The sequence below is a fragment of the Topomyia yanbarensis genome, chromosome 3, assembly GCF_030247195.1.
Source record: "Topomyia yanbarensis strain Yona2022 chromosome 3, ASM3024719v1, whole genome shotgun sequence".
Lineage (NCBI taxonomy): Eukaryota > Metazoa > Arthropoda > Insecta > Diptera > Culicidae > Topomyia > Topomyia yanbarensis.
In genome coordinates this window covers 175,476,979-175,497,386 of record NC_080672.1, presented here as the reverse complement: position 1 = coordinate 175,497,386, position 20,408 = coordinate 175,476,979, and the positions used below count along the sequence as shown (strand labels likewise).

Below are 20,408 nucleotides of genomic sequence, written 5' to 3'. Positions count from 1 at the left end.
AAAGAAAAGTCCTTTCTAAGAACCGGATATACTTTTTTACAGTTTTTATTCTGTAGGACATAATCGAAAAGCTCCTGTCCAATTTTGAAACTTGAAGTTTAAATTCAATTTTCACATTCGAATATATTTAATACGGGTTTTACGAAGCATTTTCTGTTCCTGCGACTAATTTCGGTCCATTCCATATTCCAACTAGTTTCATATAATAGTGGGAACAATCAGAGATGCCAGATTTGCAGACAAGTCTGCAAATTCGCAGATTTTTAATTTAAGCTGCAGATTTTTTCGATGACGCAGATATTTGCAGATTTTCTAGTTTGGTTGCAGATATTTGCAGATTTTTTAGTTTGGTTGCAGATATTTACAGATTTTTGAATGTAAAGGCTTTTGGTTACACTAGCTTTCCTGACATTTTTTGATCTTCCCAGACTCTTAAAATTATTATTGCAGACATTTGAAAAAAGTACCTGGCATCTCTGGGAACAATAGTCATTTTTGCTCTGACAAGTGAAAATTAGAATAATCGTGTGATGCCCAAACTACTTTTATTCTGCTTGTTACTCATTTTAGGGGTTGCTATACTTTTAGCGAAATGAGGTAGGTATTCACACAAAATTTAGAAAATACCTATTTAGTTCGGTGAAAAGTGAGTAATATGCAGAATGTGAGTGGCCTTGACATTCGTCATTAGTATGAACCGTAATCAGAACTCTCACAAATCACAATCCGAATTTTTTCGGCATCAACTACATCAGCAACAGTAGAAAAAATGTTTAGTTCGTTTAGGTGGATTCACAGTAAGAAACGCAATCGACTTAGCCCAAACATTGAAAAGTTTTATCACTTATTTAACCACAATATTTGTAAAAAATGTTGGAGCACCGCTATAACAATGATTCAATCGAGGAAAACCATTCAGAATTCATATACATGCAAAACTTTATGACAATAATGCTCATAAATAAAATAAAAATGTTTGGATAACAATACATTAATGTTCAATTAGCATAGTATAAAAAAATGCAAAAAACCCAATCTTCCCGCGAAAAAACCGTTTTAACCGGAAAAAAACTTGGGTTTTTTCCCCAAAATTATAAAAACCCGAATTGGTACATCACTGGCCGTGCCCAAAGCCTTGGGATCTACGACACTGGGTCAGATTTTGAATTCTGCCCCCATGCAGTCTATAATGTTCCCACTTTACTCGCACGTGGAACATAAAACGTGCTTTTTATGTTCCACGTGCAATTCGTTGGATATTTCATCCAAACTTTGACCTTGAGGTAGCCCTTTCAAGACAGCCTTGAATGGTCTATCTGTCTTGAAATCATATGAATAAAATTTATATAACTTCTCCGTATGATACTGGAGTAGTCGTTTGTGGCCAATCAATTCCTCCGCTGTAACTCGACATTCTCCTCTTCGGCCAATCTGAAAAGAGACTTTCACGTCCTGAAGGAACTTTGAAAGCTCAGTTCGAAAGGCTTTGAAGTCAGCGATCATCACTGTTATAGGCGGAGGTGATTGCGTTTTTTTCTCATTGGCATTATGCACAATGCGAGGAAATTTCATCAGCTTCACATTCGGATAAAACATCGAATGAGTTGCTGCAGTCAATTGAATTTTCGGGTGGAGAAGATACCCTTTTCCATTTAGCTTTAATTTCTGACACACGGCCTTTCTGGGAGGACCCAGGCATGTTGGAAGAATTAAATATTTCTTTAGGCTGAATTGTTCTTGAAGAATGTTTTAGTCTTGAAAAAGACTGATTGAGTAGAAAAAGTAGCCTGATCGAGCGACAATATAGGTAGCCTTTGAGAAAGACTGTTGCTGTTAAAAACTCTAGGTAAACCAGGAGCTATCAAGATTTGTGAACGGTTCGAACGAAGGTTCAAGCCGGTATGATATTATTTGCTAACTAAATGAAATTTCTGTACTTCTATGTATTTTTCTACATTTTTTGTAGAAAATATAAAAAAATCTTTCAGAAATTGTAGCTGCTATCAATTATAATCGACTCGTGTATAAAAAGTGTCGGTCATTGCTTTGAGTCCGAAGTTATTGATCAACTAAATGTATTTCTACGTATTTTTGTCTATTTTCTGAGAAAATCTATAAAAGTTTTACTTCAGAAATTGTCGTCAAAATCTACTACCATCGATTGGTGTATGAAAAGGTGCAAGTCATCGCTTTGAAGTCGGATTTATTTCGCATATAAATAAAAATTTGTGTACTTCTATGTATTTCTGTGTACTTTTTGAAAAAATATATAAAAATGTAGACGAGCCCTCATTCATCTCATTAGCCAGGATGTCACACTATTTCGATTGTAACTCGGCTTACAGTTATTGGATTGCGCTTAAATAGGTATCAGCATGCTAATTTCGTTCTTCATTTCTTAAGGAGTGACATAAAAAATCTGGTTTGAAAAATGTAAAATATTCGCGTTTGGGCGAAGTGAAAATTCGACTACAACGCACCCTTATTCATCCTATACCATTTGACCTAATGCGTTGAATAGAGAGAGAGCAGACACTGCTCTAACTAATGTATTCAAATGGGTGGTATGAATACAGGAGCTAGGATGAATTAGGGCACAGTAACCCTATGAAGAATATTTAAAAAATTCTGAACTACGCTTTTACGGAATAGTTCCTATCACACACTATTATTTTGTAACTTACATAAAATATTTTTCTGCGTTTATATTTAAAACTATTGAGTAAACATGTTACAATTCCAACCGTAAAACTGTATTAGTCGCACTCTACCGTACGCTACCGCGCATTATGCAGATCAGACTGACTAAAACCAAAAAAATAGACATTTTTGAAAATTTACTGAGATACGAATGTTTGAACTGAAAATTACTGTTTTTACAATTACTTCGGATATACAAATTTGTTTCTCATTATTCTTTGATCACCGGGTTTATAAAAGGAACACCTACCCGAGCAAACGAAAAGTCCATAATACACCCATGCTCATGGGGTTTGACATGGGTGTTTGAAATGGGTTCAACCCATGAAAACACCATCACCATGGTCCGGTAGATCCCATATAAAATACCATATGTTGTTGTATTTATGGGTTATTGAGACCATTTTATGGTGTCTTGATGGTTGTGAATTTTGGCACGGACCACGTTTAAGGTCATTTCAAGGGGCTATGTGGTGTTTGAACTCATGAGTATTTGCTCGGGTATCCAATGGCCAAGAACAATTTGAAATCTAGATCTGTGAATCGAAGTAATTTGCTGCCCAGTCGGATCTGAATAAATTTCAGTAGAACTCAATGGGAGTGTCATATTATTCATTTGAAATCACGTTTGTAAAAATTGGTCAAGAATTCGCTGGGAAATAGATGGGACATTAACTTAAGAATTTTGCAAGTTCTTTGGGGCATCAAAAACTGTCAAGGGCGACCAGTGTGGTCAAAGCCACTTCGATTGGTCATTAGTCTAGACTCACAAATATAAGTAATTTTGCATAGATTTTAATATGTATAGCATCATTTGGCCAGGATGGTGGTACCAGTTTATATGAAAATTTGTTGTGTGGCCGCACTCTTCAACCCGTATCTCCGGAACCGGACATCTGATCAATGAACTCGATAGCAGCTAATGGGAGGGTTATACTTTTCATTTGAGAGTAAGTGTGTGCAAATCGGTTCAGTCATCTCTGAGAAACAAATTATTTACCACATGCACACGCACACACTGACATTTTCTGATCTCGACGAACTAAGTCGAATGGTATATGAAAATCGATCCTCCGAGTCTCGGTTGAAAAGTCGATGTTTGGAGCGATTGTACAACCTTTCTATACGAGAAAGGTAAAAAATACATATGTCTGTTAAGTATAACAGAAGTAATTAACGTTCAAAACCCTTTTTCTTTTTTCAGATTTTACTATATGATTAAGGATTTTTTTTTGGGTATCTCATAAAAAATATTTGACTTAACTGGGTGATATGAATGTTTGAAGATGAAAATTTTGAAAAGAGATACTCCATGTGCGTTCTTAAACTCTTCGTATCTCTATTGAATTTTGAATGAAACATATGTTCAAATATGTCGTTTGAAAACTAAGAATACCTGATTTTGATGATATTATTATATTAGTATATTAATTAACCAGATTTCAAACAAATTCCAGAAATATTTCAAAACTTTCTGAAACAATGGTTCTAAAAATCGTACAGTTCGTTCTATTCATTTTTTATCCATTTACTTTATTTAAATCTTTTTTTAATTTCATTCTAACACTCACTGTCTCAGTTTATGTATTTCGTGGATTTTATTTGTTTTATTTTTTTATTCATTTTGAATGCTTGACCAATTTTAAATATATTCATTTTGACCATTTATTTCCTGCAGAACTCTTTTTATTTATTTTTCTCATTTGAGTTCATTTTATCTATTTTGTTCGTTTTATTCTTTGAGATTTATTCTGATCATGCATTTTATAAGTATCTTCCATTTATCATATTTTGTTCACGGTTTTCATGTTATTTTTTCCAGTTCATATTTTTTATTTAGTTTTCGTGTTTACCAACCATTTTATTCATTTTGTTAAAATTCTATTCATTCTATTAATTTGATTCATTTTATGAGCTTTATTTTGTTTGACGTTATTTTTTATGCAGTTCATTAATTCCTTTATTTTATTCATCTTAGCCATTTCATCCAACTTGTTAGCTTGAAACAATTTCATTTATGCAATTAATTTTATGCTACATTTTTCAAATATTTTACATTTATTCCATTAATTTGATTTACATTACTTATTCTACTCATTTTATGAATTTGACATTTTTTTCATGTTTTACTTTATATTTTTAAACTTCGTTTGTTTTGTTGATTTTATATAATTTATTCAGTTTACTCTACCTTTCATTCCTGCATTGTCTCCAAAATGTGTTCATTTCACCTCTAGTTGGGTACCAACTTGGCATGAGTTCTGCAAATTAATGAATGATCCAACAGTGATGTGTAATAAATATGTCATCTCACTGTAAGGTGGTTTAAATTGGTTTTTTCAGCCTAAATTTGATTTTTGACTTCAAAGTACCACGAAAAAATATAAAATCTGAAAAAATAGAAATGTCTGCTATCGTTGTCTGGGGAATTATGTAAGCATAATTTCAAAAGAATTGCTCCAGTAGATTTTGAGTTGGGATGAATGAGGTAAACCACAACAAGATCTGTTTTTCCTTCAAACCTGTCGCAATTTAGTTTGACGTCATGAATTTTGCTTGAAGTCACATCGTCGCTGTTGTGCTATCTTATAACAAAGGCCATTTTGGGGTAAACCGAGTTAGATGTGCCACATCACTTGCCTAAAAAATCTCTACAAAGTGGCGTTTTCAGAATTTTGACATTCTGCTTGGTTACTGAGATATAGCGAGAAACGCGTTGAGAAATTTTTAATTTTTTGCTTTAAATGACTGTGCCTGGGGATTGGCACAAGTGGTCGGTGTTAGGTCAGACCGGACTAAGTGACAGTGCATTGATTTCGAGAAAAACGCGTTTAAAGTTTGAATCGCAGCATCCTTTACATTATAATTGGAAAAAAAATTACCATAATTCTTGTTTGTTGTTTCATATTTCAAATCTGGTAAAGGTGGAATGTAGATGAAGAAAATCTTTATCCAGTGCTATCATTCACTCATTTTTTATGTTTTGCGACTTGGTCCGGTCTGACTTAACACCGACCAAGTTATCTTGATGCATATTTTTATGTGCTAAACTATCTGAGAAACATAATGGCATAATCATTTTCAAAACAAAAATACACGAATTGTGAGAAAAATGCAGTTTATGATTTAAACTGGAAATATAGCATATTTGGAAAAACTGTAACCAAAATTAGTTATTTTGGTTACAGTTTTTCCAAATATATTTTTATAGATTCCCTGACTCAATTCCTTCAAAATGCATCTCACTGATTGTTTATAGACCAAATGAAGCCAAAGATATGAATAAAATTTAATAATTGATTTTTTTCTATGGAAAATTTTGTCATCAATACACACCTATAACACGTGTGAGTGCCACTTTTGTTTACATTTATAGTAAAAACACGCAACATAGTCAACCGATCTTTGTAATATTTGAGAGATTAATACAGAATAGATGGACGCATCAATTGTCTTCTTTAATTTGTTTCTGCCATTTATAAATTTCAAGATATTCAATCTCATACTTCAAAAATCGTTTTTCTCGAAATGTGCTAAATGGCGCTTGTCATAAGATAGCACAACAGCGACGACATGTCTAATCGGCACAATACAATGTTTTGCAGATAATGTTAATTGGCTATTGAAAAAGGAGGCGTACGTATACTATGAATAAGGGATGAATTCCCTTTCTAAGACTCTCGCTCTGGTGAAATTGACACCAAATTGCACATTTTTGAAACTTTTCTGTCAAAACAGCACTTGTTATCGACGATTTTTTAAAGTAATTAATCGAATTTAATTTTGAATTTCTAAAAATATATAGCCTTCATAATTGGTCAAAACATTACTTTTGCTGTTGAGTGTACTTACCATTTATTATCCGGACTGAGGACCAATTGCTGCATGATCCCTTCCACTCCGGGGTTCACATCACGCGTCAGGTCGGAAGTGGACAAATCCCAAGTGATAAATCGTGTCGAGATTGACACCATATAGCGATAATCGCTAGTAAGACAGAACCCAAACACGGCAAACTGATGTCCTTCGAGAGAGTACTGTAGTGCCAGGCACGAAATTTAGCAGAAAGAAAAGCACAAATGATTGCACATTTCGATAACGACCAGCTTACCTTTAGTGGACCGCCTGGCGTGTGAAGACAGTGGTTCAGTGGAATCAAGGCTGAGTCTTTAGGGCCCGATTTATCGCACGCTTCAAGTAACATCTTAATGTTAGGATTTCCACCAATTTCCGGCAGCAAACGACCAACCAATTGAGCCGCCAGCATGTTGGGATAAACACCGAGGATAGCGCCACCCAAACGGAGAGCATCGGCTACTAACATTAGCTCTCGTTTGGCGTCTTTATCATCGATGTTAACTGAAGCGTCTTCAAAATCCGCCAATACTGCTTGCAGAGGGCAACTGGAAAGTTTTGCGTGTAACCAGTCGTAGTTGAAAAGAACATTTTCATACAGATCTGTAAATCGTCGCGATCTAATTAAATGGAACGGAAGCTCACCAAACTGAATAAAAAGTTAATATAATTAGCAGCTAAACATTACTAATTTGAAAAGGTACCTTTCTCAAATTATATCTTGTTACTTTCCCTTCCTTGTTGGTAAAAACTAACGGTTGGACTGGGACCTTTCTGTCTGCGATACCTTCTTTATCGGTAAGACCAAAACGATGTCTTTGAATTTCAGTGTATTTGAATGGTTTTGGTCTTCCACCCCATATGCCGAGATAATAATCAGCGATCATCGAGTGGAAGTAGATTGCCATGTTCATGTTTTTGAAATAACGTTCCTTGGCTGCATCCCTAAACTGTCTATGATACCAGTTCATAACGTTCACTCCATCCGCCTCACGTTCACTGAGATAATTAGGAAGATCGTTTCGTATTCGCGTCCAAAGAAGCGGGGGGATTCGACGTACTGGCGGGAGATGGTACTGATAGACGTCATCCAGGACTCGATCATCGAGTGATATCAAATCTTCTAGTTCGCTCTCCGATAGACCCGATTTAGCAGCCGTAATGTAAGCCAGAGCGTGGAACACCAAAATACGTCCGTGTTGTATTTCGATCCGTTCAAATAGCATCATAATACTGTCCATGACGGTAGATGCTAGATGAGTATCTTGCGGACGAGTGTAGCTTCTCCATCGGCATATCTCGGCGAAAACTAATTTGACGAAAATCGGTAGGGAGCATTTACCAATTGCGTTTGCTACCAAACGCCACTGGTAATTAGAGAGATCACGACATGCTGTAGCCATCCACATTTTGATTACATTCATGGCGAGATCTTCACCCAAAGCGGTCACTTCGATAAAGTTTTCTTCGACGTCGATCATTCGGCGCAGCAGATGGTATTCCTGAGAAACAACCGGATTGAATTCCTCGGCCGCACATGATACAATAATCTAACAAGTGAAAATAATGTCGAAAAATAATTTGAATATGCATTCGAGGCAAGTACCTTGCAAAGGGGTGGTAATCTTGTTGGTAGCCACGAAACTTTACTCGAATCCTGAGTTCCAGTGAGCTGATCGACTGAATCAAGGAAAAGCAACAGAGGTTGTTGTTTGCTAGCATATGCCAAAAGTTGCTTAAAATGTGCTGTAAGTGGTACCAAATCATCTGGAATTTGATCAAACGGCAACATAAAGTTGTAGGATATCTAAAAGAAAGAGGAAGAGTGTAACAAATTGGCGGCATATTACTGCCTAATAACGAACCTGTTGACATATTGAAATCAGAGTGGGTGTCAGCGCACTAGAATCCGGTGTTGTGCCAAGAAATCTTATGATACAAATCGGTCTTACTTTTGCAAACCATTCGTTAAATGTTAAAGCGGCACTTTTTGATAAAAGAGAAGTTTTACCACAACCGCCTTCGCCGAACAAAACTAATGGCTTATCACTCGGTCCCAGCATGTACTGCTCAATCCGCTTCAGTTGATTTTCACGCCCATAAAATACCTTAACCGAGTTATTGCACGCGTGTAGATGCTGTAAGATCTCTGTAACTATCTGTCCCTGTGCACTGGAGTCCTCCTTACGCATAGCACGATCTACAAGCTTGACAATGTTCTTGTAAAAATGAGTAATGAAATGGTTTAGATATTCCTCGTGAGTTTCCACGTCCAAGCCTTCTCGACCGATCCACTCAATTGTGTACTTTTGCAGGTTGGATACCTCGATACGATTGGGTACGCGAACATCTCGTAGATCCGCCAGAAGTTTGCATGCCTCCGTGTCTAAACTTCTGTTCAGAATATCAACATACAGCGAGGCCTTTTTGAGATTTTGCAGGTTGATGTTGTTTATGTAGCGCAGATAAGCAATACAATGATTTTTGGTGTTCTTCACACTCAACAGGCCGTTAATGACTTCTCTTTCCGTTACTGAAAGTGTAGAATGCCGTTACGAGTTATCGATAGTGTAGGTACATAGCGGTGACATCAAATTTACCTGACATGAAATAGTTATGCGTTTGATCTTTGTCTAATTTCCCCTGTGCAAAAAGCGAAGCAGCACCTTTGCGGAACAGCTTTTGCATCTTGGTTAAAGTATCCCACCATACTGCCTGATCTTCTGCTTGTAATTTTGGTACACGCTGTATGTAAGAATGGTATTTGATTAATAATCAATATACGTATGCTTGCTATCCGTACCTTATTTATAAAGTTGGTTAGAATCGAAGAAATCGGTTGCAATATAGATATGGGAGGGACGGCATTGCTGTCTTTTTTGTACCACATGTCCAGAAGGGTTACGTCGATTCCCATAGAGGCAAGGTCATCGCTGGAACATTAGATAGAGGAGACAAATTTACAAATTTTCAATGGTCCTTATCGAATGGAGAAAACTTGAATGATCAACCTTAGACCTTAAATTATTAAGGCGAAACATTTTTTTAACGTTGCGTTGCATTGTGACGATAATTTTGGTGCACTGCAAAATTTGACACTGAATTTAAAAATAATACGCAACTTACTTGTACAGTAAAAATAATTAAATAAATTGAATGAATAAAACAAACTTGGTGAATTTTAGAAAGTCCCCCTCGTCGACAGTTAGATTATTTATTTATTTATTCGATTATTTTTCTTTGCTTCAATCATTAGAACTATTATCTATTCTTGCGAAGTTTTATTTGTTGCTTAATTTAAAACATATTTAGAATTGTGTTTTAAATACACAGGGTGATGAGCCCATTATCGCTAAGTTTCTATTATCACGCTACCCATTTGAATTGAGCAACGCATTGAGTCAAATGGTAGCGCAACAATAGGGGCAGTCGATTCGTGTTTTCGTTGTGCTCAAACACGAGAATTTTACTGTTTTCAGTGCATGTATGTTATTATCTTGGTACTTAACAACGAAGCAAAGCTATTGATGCCAATTTGTACGCATTCCATTGCTTGTAGGCCGAGTAATTAACGAATCAGTGAGGCGCCCTCCTTAGTATGGTGAAAATAGGCACTTCACCCTATAGCAGCACTGATACGTAGGCTGGATAAACTGGCGAAAAATATTTTTGAGTCCAGTAACGCCTAAGACATGACGTGGCATGGATTTTAAACTAAAAATAACATCCGCTCAAACAGCTCCTGAGGTAAAGGTTCTAGTTTGAAAATTTTCATTTTTATGTCATGGAACTGTCAAAATTATGAATCTAGAAGTGAACCTCTCCAGAACGTCGCTGGAGTCGATACTTGACTCGAAATTGTTTTATCTAATCTATCAAACCTGAGTATATACTTTATGTATTCAAAAAACAGTTCTGATTGTAACGTTGTGTGAAGCGGACCCTTTAAGCGGACCCTACACGAGACAAGAATATTGTCAATAAAAATATTGACAATACTACTTCAATCCGTCAATCCCATTTGACTTCCACAGAATCAATATTTTCATAGTGTCCTTGCACAATTAATATATTGATCAATAATTGGTTTATTGTTAATATTTCTGCTCGTGTAGGGTTCGCTTTACACGAGATAAGAATATTGGCCATAAAAATATTGACAGGACTGCTTCAATCCATCGATGCTATTGACATTCTATAGAATTATATGAATCACGTAATGTATGTTAAAAGATGGAAAATATTTATTCACGTCACAATTCATGTAAATTCAAAGTGATTTTTTTTGAGTATATAGAATCAATATTTTCAAGCTGTCCTTACACCATCAATATATTGATCAATATTTGTTCTATTGTCAATATTTCTGTTTGTATAGGGTCCGCTTAAAGGAGATGGCGTGATGTTGTTCTGCCCTGGTGTTATTCAACGAAGACGGCTTAATTATATTTTCGTATTGCACTTGTTTGCTTGTGGTAGCCCAGGGAAGTCCTACTGGCTACACTGCTCACAGCAGCAAGTTTGAAACGACGCGCATTGAAAGCGATCGAATTCCCGCGTTTTAAGACCCGTTTAATGAAACCGAAGTGCTGATAGTTACATCTTAGCAAGGAGAACAGTTTGAAAGTGTTTGCCAATCTTTCCGCGAAATAAAAAACCAACTAGTTGCGAAAAAATTTCCTGTTCCCTTGTTACCTCAAACTCTATGTGTTAGTGTATGTGTTTCGAATCGTCAGTCGTGACGTACTACGCAGTGCTTCTATCGCCTCATTCACTCAACCAAAATGAGCAGCGACGACGTTTGCGTAATCTGTAAGAATGCATCACCACCAGCTAGAGGCAAAGCAAAGAGAAAGAAGGTGCCTATTCAATGGATATGCTGTGACACCTGCTTAGGATGGTTCCACTCGATGAGCGTAAAAATAAGCGACTCGGTTATGGAGGGTGCACAGGACTATCAGTTTTTCTACGAGAATTGTTCCATTCGCGGATGCCTCGTTCCGAAAATTCACAACGCCAGCACCGCCTCCTCCGACAGTATCGATCAGATTAATCGAACCATCAAGAAGCTATTCACGCAGCTCTTAAAATTACAAACAGAGCTCGTTGACCTACGAGCTATCAGTAAAAAACAATGCGACCATCTCCAAAGTAGTGTTGAGCGTTTCGACCACCAATGCACTACCCGGAGCCTCCTAGTAAACAGCATAGGTGAAAATTTGGAGTTGATTGAGACAGGAGCAAAGCTAGCTGGTACTTGTACTAAAGTAGTCAACTCTTGCAGGCTCGCGGTGTACAAAATTGCCTACCATCACCATGAGGGTGAAAGCGTTCGTGACATAGTGGAAAGTGTGTTATCCCTCCTCGACATCCAAACTGAGATGTCGCACGTAAGTAATTGCTTCCGTCTTCAAGTGAAACCGTCCAAGTGGTCCGACCGATCTGTGACCCCTACTATTATAATAGTTTTCGACAACACAGATTCAAGGCAAACAGTTCATCGGTGGTACTACGAGAAGTACAAAAATGCAATCTTCGAAAAGGATCCGCTCTTGAATACCGTTTCGCGATTAACGAGGCTCTCTCGTTGCATACTTTTCGTATCCGTAATTACGTTCTACGGCTCAAACAAAAGAAATTGTTGAAATCGGTATTCATCAAGAACTACAGAATCTCCGTGCTGTTTCCTGGAGAGAAAAACTATACTCCGACAGAAAGTATCATGGCTCTTCGTGAGCTCGCTGAGAAAGGATCTAGTGGTGAAGAATCATCAGTTTTCTTCGACACTACAGCGACGAATATATCTACCTCCGCTCACTGCTAGGCGCGACACCATACCGACGATTCGATCCTAAAACCCATAAATATGACTACCTCTTCTAACCTCCGTATTGGCCACCTAAACGTAAGATGCCTTGAACACCACATTGATGGTGTAGAAATTCTCCTCAGTAAAAACCAATACCACTTCTTTGCTACAACCGAAACCAAACTCAAGTCTTCCTCTCCGATCGACAAATCCGTGTCCCGAGCTACAATTTTATCAAATATACGCTGCCTTCCGGAGATCGGGGTACCAGAGGCCACACCACAGGGCTCTTGTCTTAGCGCGCTACTTTTCAGCATGTACATAAATAGTCAGCCAACAAAACTTACGTGCAGCTTTATGCCGATGATCTCCAAATCTATTTATCCGGACCGATCGCAGAGATAGACAGACTTATGCACATCATCAACAAAGATCTTGCAGCAATAATCGGTTGGGCCAAATAACACTACCTGATTCCTAACCCGAAAAAAACACAGGCAATAATTTTCAGCAGGACAGGTGTAGTTGTACCTACCGCGGATATAGTCTCCAGCGGTTCGGCGATTCCTCTTAGCAGCAATGTAACAAACCTCGGCCTACAACTTGACTCCAATCTAAGCTGGACTCACCAAGTGAACGATTTGGTGAAGAAAACATACAATACTCTTAGGACCTTCAGAAGTTCTGCGGCAGTACTTTCATAGCAAACAAGATATAAGCTGGTACAAGCCGTAGTAGTACCTATATTCAGTTACTGCGACGTTGTATACTATTCGGGATTATCAGCTACACGCAAACAACAACTCCCCCGCTGTTACAAGTCGGCGGTTATTTTCGTCTACAGACTTTGCCGTAGTGATAAAACGGCAGCAGTAAGAAATACAATTCTTGGGCACAATCTGCTGTCGAACTATCACCTGCGTATCTGTTGCAAGCTTTCGATGAAATGCTTCCCGGATACATTATGCTTCTTATATACATTCTGCAACACTTAATCTGAGTCGGAAAATGTTTTTTTCATTTGCCAAAATTCGCCTGATATACTGACGAAAGAATGAAGCTTCTTTCCATACCACTAGCACTTTGAGAAATCGAAAATGAGACAACGGGCTAGGACAAAGCAAGCATGTAGCAGAGCGTTTTCATTATTCTCTCCGCACGCTCGTTTTCGCTTTGAGATTCAGAATGATATTGGTAACTTCGATATTGAACTTACTGCTGGGGAAACGAAAATACACTAGCAATGATATTTATTTGTCGATGCTCGATTCTATAGATTTGCGAGCTAATGATGGTATTGTAAGACGGAAGCCTGATCGTTGTGCATATTTCTCATTTTAACTATGTTCTAGTTGCATTAATAGATGCACATTGCATTAATTTCATTTAATGAATTATTACTAGAGCATGCATCAAAACGCATGCGCAAATTACTGAGCATGCATCAAAACGAAATTGAAATTTCGGATTGTCATAGGAAAACGAAAGTCGCTGCTGCTGCTACTCGTTTTCGTAGAATAGAGAGAGGAGGGGACATCGCCTTTATTGTTTTATTTTTTCATGCATTTAGCGACGAAAGAGGCAAGGAAAGGATCAAGATGAATTCTCTGAATTTCGTCGTTCATTGAATAGGTATGAGAATTTTTGGGCTCCGGTTGGTATATGGAGTTTCATGCTGGAGCGGCTTACTGATGGAAATCAAGAAAGAAAACCGGAAATACGCCTTCAAGGATGCACTGAGGAGAATCATATAGTTTTAGTGTAAGCTAGTTTGAATATTTTATTCGCTCCTAATGCCAATTGTTAACTCTAACCAAATTATTTTTTCTTGACTGATGTACAGTGTAAACTAACAGCTTTTCGTACGCAATAAAACTACACAGTACAAATATACTAAACATGGTTGCCATCTGATGCAGAAATGACTAGAGAATCCAATGATGTAAGTGAACTGGGGGTAAGACGGACATATTAACGATATGCTCTGTTATAGAAAAAGCATATTTTTGTCAACATGTAATTCTGTAGGTATGTTGTAATTCAATGTGCACATGTTGGGGATATGATGATCATAACTTAAAATATCCCAATTTGCTGTTTCTGCCGGATGTTTTCGAAAAGCTGGTGGTACTGCTCAATATATTTGTTTAATTTGAGGAGAAAATAACGTTATGGGTTCCTCGATTGCACACAGACAGAGTACGGGACCTGCAGGAAATCGTCTAACTTTTCCAGGTTGTTTGAATTCCATATTATTTATATTCGGTCACATTAACGTACATCCTGCAGTCTACTGCATGCCAAACTTCAGCTAGCTGGACGGTTTTCCTCGTTTGACGGTTAGTTGTTCATTTAAATACGCGAGACATTCCTATAAGGATGAATTAATCGAATAAATCAAGACTGTCCGCCTTGCCCCACCACTACGCATATTAAACGTTTGCTCTCATTCACTCATAAATTATCTGTTATTTTCAACGAAAGATGTCACTTTAGAGTTACATTATCGAAATAAAGGAAAAAGTTACAATTACAAATTACATCCGCACGAAGATGCATTACTGATAATCAATATTTGCAAAAATTGTACGCACTTGACTGTATACAAGGCCTACTGCGCGTTCCATAATTCAAGGTAATCCGTAATAAAAGTGTACATATTCAATTCATTAGAATTTTTAAAGGTATACGCCTAAAATAATCATGTGTCTGTCTTTTCCACCCTGTCCGTCTTACCCATAGTTCTCCTACGATAATGTTCCTGTTAAGGATTTTTGAAATGTTTAATTTAGGTCAGTTTTTTCAGTCCAATGTATACGTTTGATTTACAACTTTCTTTTAAACGACCAAACAAGTTTATTTCAAATTTATTAAAATGTAACAAAGATCACTAAAACCCGTGATTTTTATCCTTTTTATAAGTTACTAGCTAATACCCATCGCGCGTTGCTGCGACTTTCGTCGAAATATGAGGAAAACACAATTTGCTCAGAAGCGCCATTTGGCGAGCAGATAATTCCCAACCAATGGCACACAAACACTCTCCATAACAAATGCCTACTATGTATAAATTATTACGGCAATCGGTTAAGCCGTTTGGGAGTCTATAAATCACATACATACAAACATTGGCTTATATATATATATATATATATATATATATATATATATATATATATATATATATATATATATATATATATATATATATATATATATATATATATATATATATATATATATATATATATATATATATATATATATATATATATATATATATATATATATATATATATATATATATATATATATATATATATATATATATATATATATATATATATATATATATATTACGCTCTATCTGTCGATTATGCATACCATGAATTTAATTATGGACTAACCGAATCAATTGTAGCTCCGATGATAGGATGTACGTTGGAATTGGGCGGTAGCCGTACTTTTGGCCTAAAAAGACGACGAAGTTTGGACCCATGGATAGGCGTTGACAGTTCCTGATCTCGCGCATACAAAGCTCCGTCGTCATGTGATCATCGGTGGCCTCATCTCGAACACCCCATCGCATATCAACCACCTGCAAAAAGAGAGAATGATTTCGATGTTAACTCTTCGCTATTGTGCTATCTCATGATAAGCGCTATTTAGCACATTTCGAGAAAAACGATAAAGCTTGAAGTAGAATATCTTGAAACTTATAAATGGCAGAAACAATTTAAAGAAGACAATTGACGCTTCTATCTATTCTGTATCAATCTCTCAAATATTACGAAGATCGGTTGACTATGTTGTAAGGTTTTTATTATAAATGTGAACAAATGTCGCACTCACACGTGTTATACGTGTGTATTGATAACAAAATTTGTATGGCGTGTAGTAATCGTGCTTGGAAAATTTTCCATAGAAAAAAAATCACTAACTTTTATTTATATCTTTGGCTTCATTTGGTCTGTAAATAATCGGTGAAATGAATTTTGAAGGAAATGAGTCAGGGAATCTAGAAAAAATAGTTAGTTTTGGTTGCAGTGTTGTCAAATATGCTATATTTCCAGATTAAAACTTAAACTGCATTTTTCTCACGATTCGTGTATTTTTATTTTGGATTCGAATCGTAGTAGCCATTCGTGCAGGACGCAAAAAAAGTAGCCGCCGTCAAATTTTTGTGATCAAGTTTTTCGTCGAATTCCGTCTTGGAGCGTGATATTGTATCAATAAAGTATGGAAAATGAAGTGTACTGGCCGGCAAGTGCATCAAGCCCAGTTACTCTGGCACACTTTCGGAGACGTGGCGAGAATCGGGCAATAGGAAATGGTGAGCAAGGAGTTCCCGGGGGCTTGGAAAGGCTTACACAGAATTTCTTTCAACGCATTTCGATACCAACATCAAGCCATCTTGACTACACAAACTGGTCAAAATTCTACTGTCCTCGAATGCAGTGCAAAATGAGTACCGGTACCAGTGGAATACCCAGTGGGGTGCGCTAATGCGGACATTCATGGACATTTGGTGAGATTAACCCAACTTATCTTGTTCTTGTATGTACTTATTTTGTTTTGAAAGCAACATGCCACGAAAGATATTCACAGGTGGGTCCATAGTGGCACACATTCTCCATCATCGACGGCTCCCGAGGTCTCAGCTATCACTTTCTTGTACCTTTCTTTTTTTTCAGAGAGCCAATAAAGGCGCTATAACCTAGGCTCATAAGCCAGGACAGGTCTAAATACCGCTGACCCATCCCAGGAAGGACCAAATGAGTGACATTAACCTTCTTAGCCACGTCACTCCCAACGATTTATTAAATCCCCTCTGGACTGAAACGGTTGGTACGGTTGTCCACGTTTTTTTCCTTATTCAAGGTTCAAAATGATTCGTTGATTAAATTATTCAATAAATGAATAATTTGATTTCCGTATATTTTTGAATCATCTCCGTTTTGTACGCTCCACAGTTGGCCTGGCTGCTTTAGTGATTGTGTCACATTCCATATGTGCCACAAACGTTAATATTGACAAGAAAAATTGTAGGCGAGCGCTTGTAATTTTCCAGGATCCCTACATGTATTGGCTGTGTATGTGTAGACTAGACTAGACTAGACAATTCGTGTATTTTTATTTTGAAAATGATTATGCCATTGTGTTCCTCAGATAGTTTTACACATATTATACATCAAGATAACTTGAACCAATCCACAAACACAGTCATTTGAAGCAAAACATTAAAATTTTCTCGGCACGTTACTTGCTATATCTCAGTAACCAAGCAGAATGTCAAAATTCTGAAAACGTCACTTTGTAGAGATTTTTTAAACAATTGATGTAGCATACCTAACTTAGTTTATCCCGATATGGCGTTTGTCATAAGATAGCACAACAGTGACGAACTAGCGATTTATAATATTGTATAATCCCATACTTTGGTACCTATAAGAGACAGTGATATTTTACTTTTCTCGTTGTTGAAATTATATTTTAAATAAAATATGAGAATAACACATTGCTACAGTAATTTTGAACTTTAAGCGGACCTAGTAGTAGGTCTCGTCTAATGAAACACAAAACAAAGTATGAAAACTGTTGAACACCGTCGAAATCTTGATTTATAGCAAAAAAACATTTTCTGGGACCACATCGCCGCAAAAAATATTGCTATTTTCGATTTTTCAACAGTTCTGAATAGAAGAAAACAGTTTTTTTCCAATGGTATGCTATATTATGCTATTTCGTAAGAAGGTGCACCCATAACATAGTTATGGTCTTGCTTCTTACTGGCACAGATAAGGCATTTTGGTACCCTATCGCATTTCTGCGCCTCGTGTCCTTCCTCACCACAGCGACGACACAACTTACTTCTGTCTGGATCCTTGCAGTCGTAGGACTTATGGCCGGACTCTAGGCACCGATAGCACCTGTCTACTGAAGGCGGCTTCAGCTTCCCTCTCTCGATGACCTTTTTGGATTTCGCAGCCGGTAGCCTGAAATAGGCTACCTGCGTGCCAAAGAGTCCCTCTTATAGGCGTACAGAGGTCCGCTCAATCTCTGCGCCACACTGGTCCCTGACGGCAGAGACGACGTCGTCTGCGTTCGTAATCTCATCCAGTTGCTTGCACTGGAGCGTCACTTCCGCACCCAACGACCTCACCTGAGCGCCGTCACCCAAGACCTCTTGGGCCAACTTCTTGTTAGCCGTCCCACTATTTTACGCACCTCGTTTCAGCACCAAGATCATTTCACCGGTCTTGGTACGCCTAACGCTGCGCACATCCTATCCTAGAGCCGAGAGGCTTTCGGCTGACCACATCGATTTGAGGACGTCGGCATACTTGTCCTTGTTGGTTTTCACCAACAGAGCCTCTCCTCTGTCCTTGACCTTCTTTGCGGGTCGAGATTCGTTCGACTTCCACATAGCCCTGCTGACCAGCTGCCAGCGATTTTCACCCCCTTGTGCGGATGGTATCCACTTGTGGCCCGGTGCTTTGCGCCCGGTTGGTGCCTTTCGCCTTCTTGGACCGAGAAGTTACCTTCTTGGGTCGACGCCCTGCGGGATCCTTTGCACCCCGGTTTGCACCGTTCAAACGATGTTTGGCATTTGTGGTTGCGTCGTTTGGCGTTGCTTCGCGCACCTTCGCCTGATGAGTGCCTGGGCCGCTTCGGGTTAAGCGCAGTCTTGCCCTCTTTGGCCGTCAAGGCGAAATCAATCGCCTCTTGGACCGTAATAGCTCCTCCAAGGAAGGTGAAGGCCTCAGTTTGGGCGCCTTTATCGGCCTTCTTTCTTCTCGCCATCCGTCTGATATAAGCGTCCTGTTCTTGTCTTGCGACTCGAACAGCCTGGTGGAGCACCAGCAGGTTCTATTTCAGTTCCTTGCTGATGTTCTGCTTTCCGCTTGTAAACTTGATGATATTATCCCCTATTACCACTGAAAAGACTCCCCTAGTAACAATTGAGGTTTTATAGCACTCTTGAAACACTTCTTAAAACTTAGAATGCACTTATAGTGTGTTATAAAACTAGAAATGCTACTTGGGTCTGGTGCTGTTGGTGGCAGCCACGGACAATGTCTGTGTGTGTATGTAACGAACAAACTCTCATTCGTGTTTCTCAGCAATGGCTGAACCAATATTATCCCAACAAATTTTAAATGAAAGGCCCATCACCCAGACAGCACGCTATTAAATGGTTTTTGATTTTGATGTTTAGTTTCCAAGCTATGAATGTTTGATGGTGCAAATATGCTTTTTTTTTAATTTACTTCCCGAATTGACGACGCAACTAAACAAATTATATATTTTTAGAAAGCTTATACGAATACCTTTTGAACGAGCTATCGATTGTTGAAATCGGACCTCTATCAAAAGAGGTAGGGTGAAGTGCCTATTTTCACCATACTGAGGAGGGCGTCTCACTGATTCATTAATTACTCGGCATACAAACAATGGAATGCGTACAAATTGACATCAATAGCTTTGCTTCGTTGTTAAGTACCAAGATAATAACATACATGCACTGAAAACAGTGAAATTCTCATGTTTGAGCGCAACGAAAACACGAATCGAGTGCCCCTATTGTTGCGCTACCATTTGACTCAATGCGTTAAACAAAGAGGGCAGACACTGCTCTAACCAACGGCTTCAAATGGGTAGCGTGATAATAGAAACATAGCGATAACGGGCTCATCACCCTATATAACATTAAATACGGACAAAAGATTTTTATCATTTCCCATAGCCAGAAATATGACCAAAAACATTCAATGTATTATTAACGCCAAAACAGCTAATTTTATGTCAATAGTATCTTCGAAGAATTTAAAGGATACAATATGCCCTTTCTTTTAGTATTGTGATTTTATTGATTAATCCCCCTACGAGTGAGATATTTTCATAAATTTTCTTGAAACTGATTGTATTGAGATGATGCCTTCAGCTAATTTGTAGCTCTTACTTTTGCAAATAACTTTACTGAAGACATCAAATACATATTTTGAATACTTTAAAAGTTATGACTTGTACTTTTTGAATTACC

General features: G+C 37.7%; 1 protein-coding gene across 1 annotated transcript in view; it reads right to left on the bottom strand.

Moving 5' to 3' along the window:
- The window catches only part of LOC131689871 (NACHT and WD repeat domain-containing protein 2), a 60,835-nt gene that overhangs the window by 22,750 nt on the left and 17,677 nt on the right, over positions 1 to 20,408 (bottom strand). The window contains exons 3-10 of the mRNA XM_058975222.1: positions 15,772 to 15,962; positions 9,359 to 9,488; positions 9,156 to 9,300; positions 8,421 to 9,088; positions 8,162 to 8,362; positions 7,260 to 8,105; positions 6,812 to 7,204; positions 6,553 to 6,737 (exon numbers count right to left, since the gene is read on the bottom strand). Of these exons, the coding sequence (XP_058831205.1) occupies positions 6,553 to 6,737; positions 6,812 to 7,204; positions 7,260 to 8,105; positions 8,162 to 8,362; positions 8,421 to 9,088; positions 9,156 to 9,300; positions 9,359 to 9,488; positions 15,772 to 15,962 (2,759 nt within the window). The remainder of the gene's footprint in view (positions 1 to 6,552; positions 6,738 to 6,811; positions 7,205 to 7,259; positions 8,106 to 8,161; positions 8,363 to 8,420; positions 9,089 to 9,155; positions 9,301 to 9,358; positions 9,489 to 15,771; positions 15,963 to 20,408) is intronic.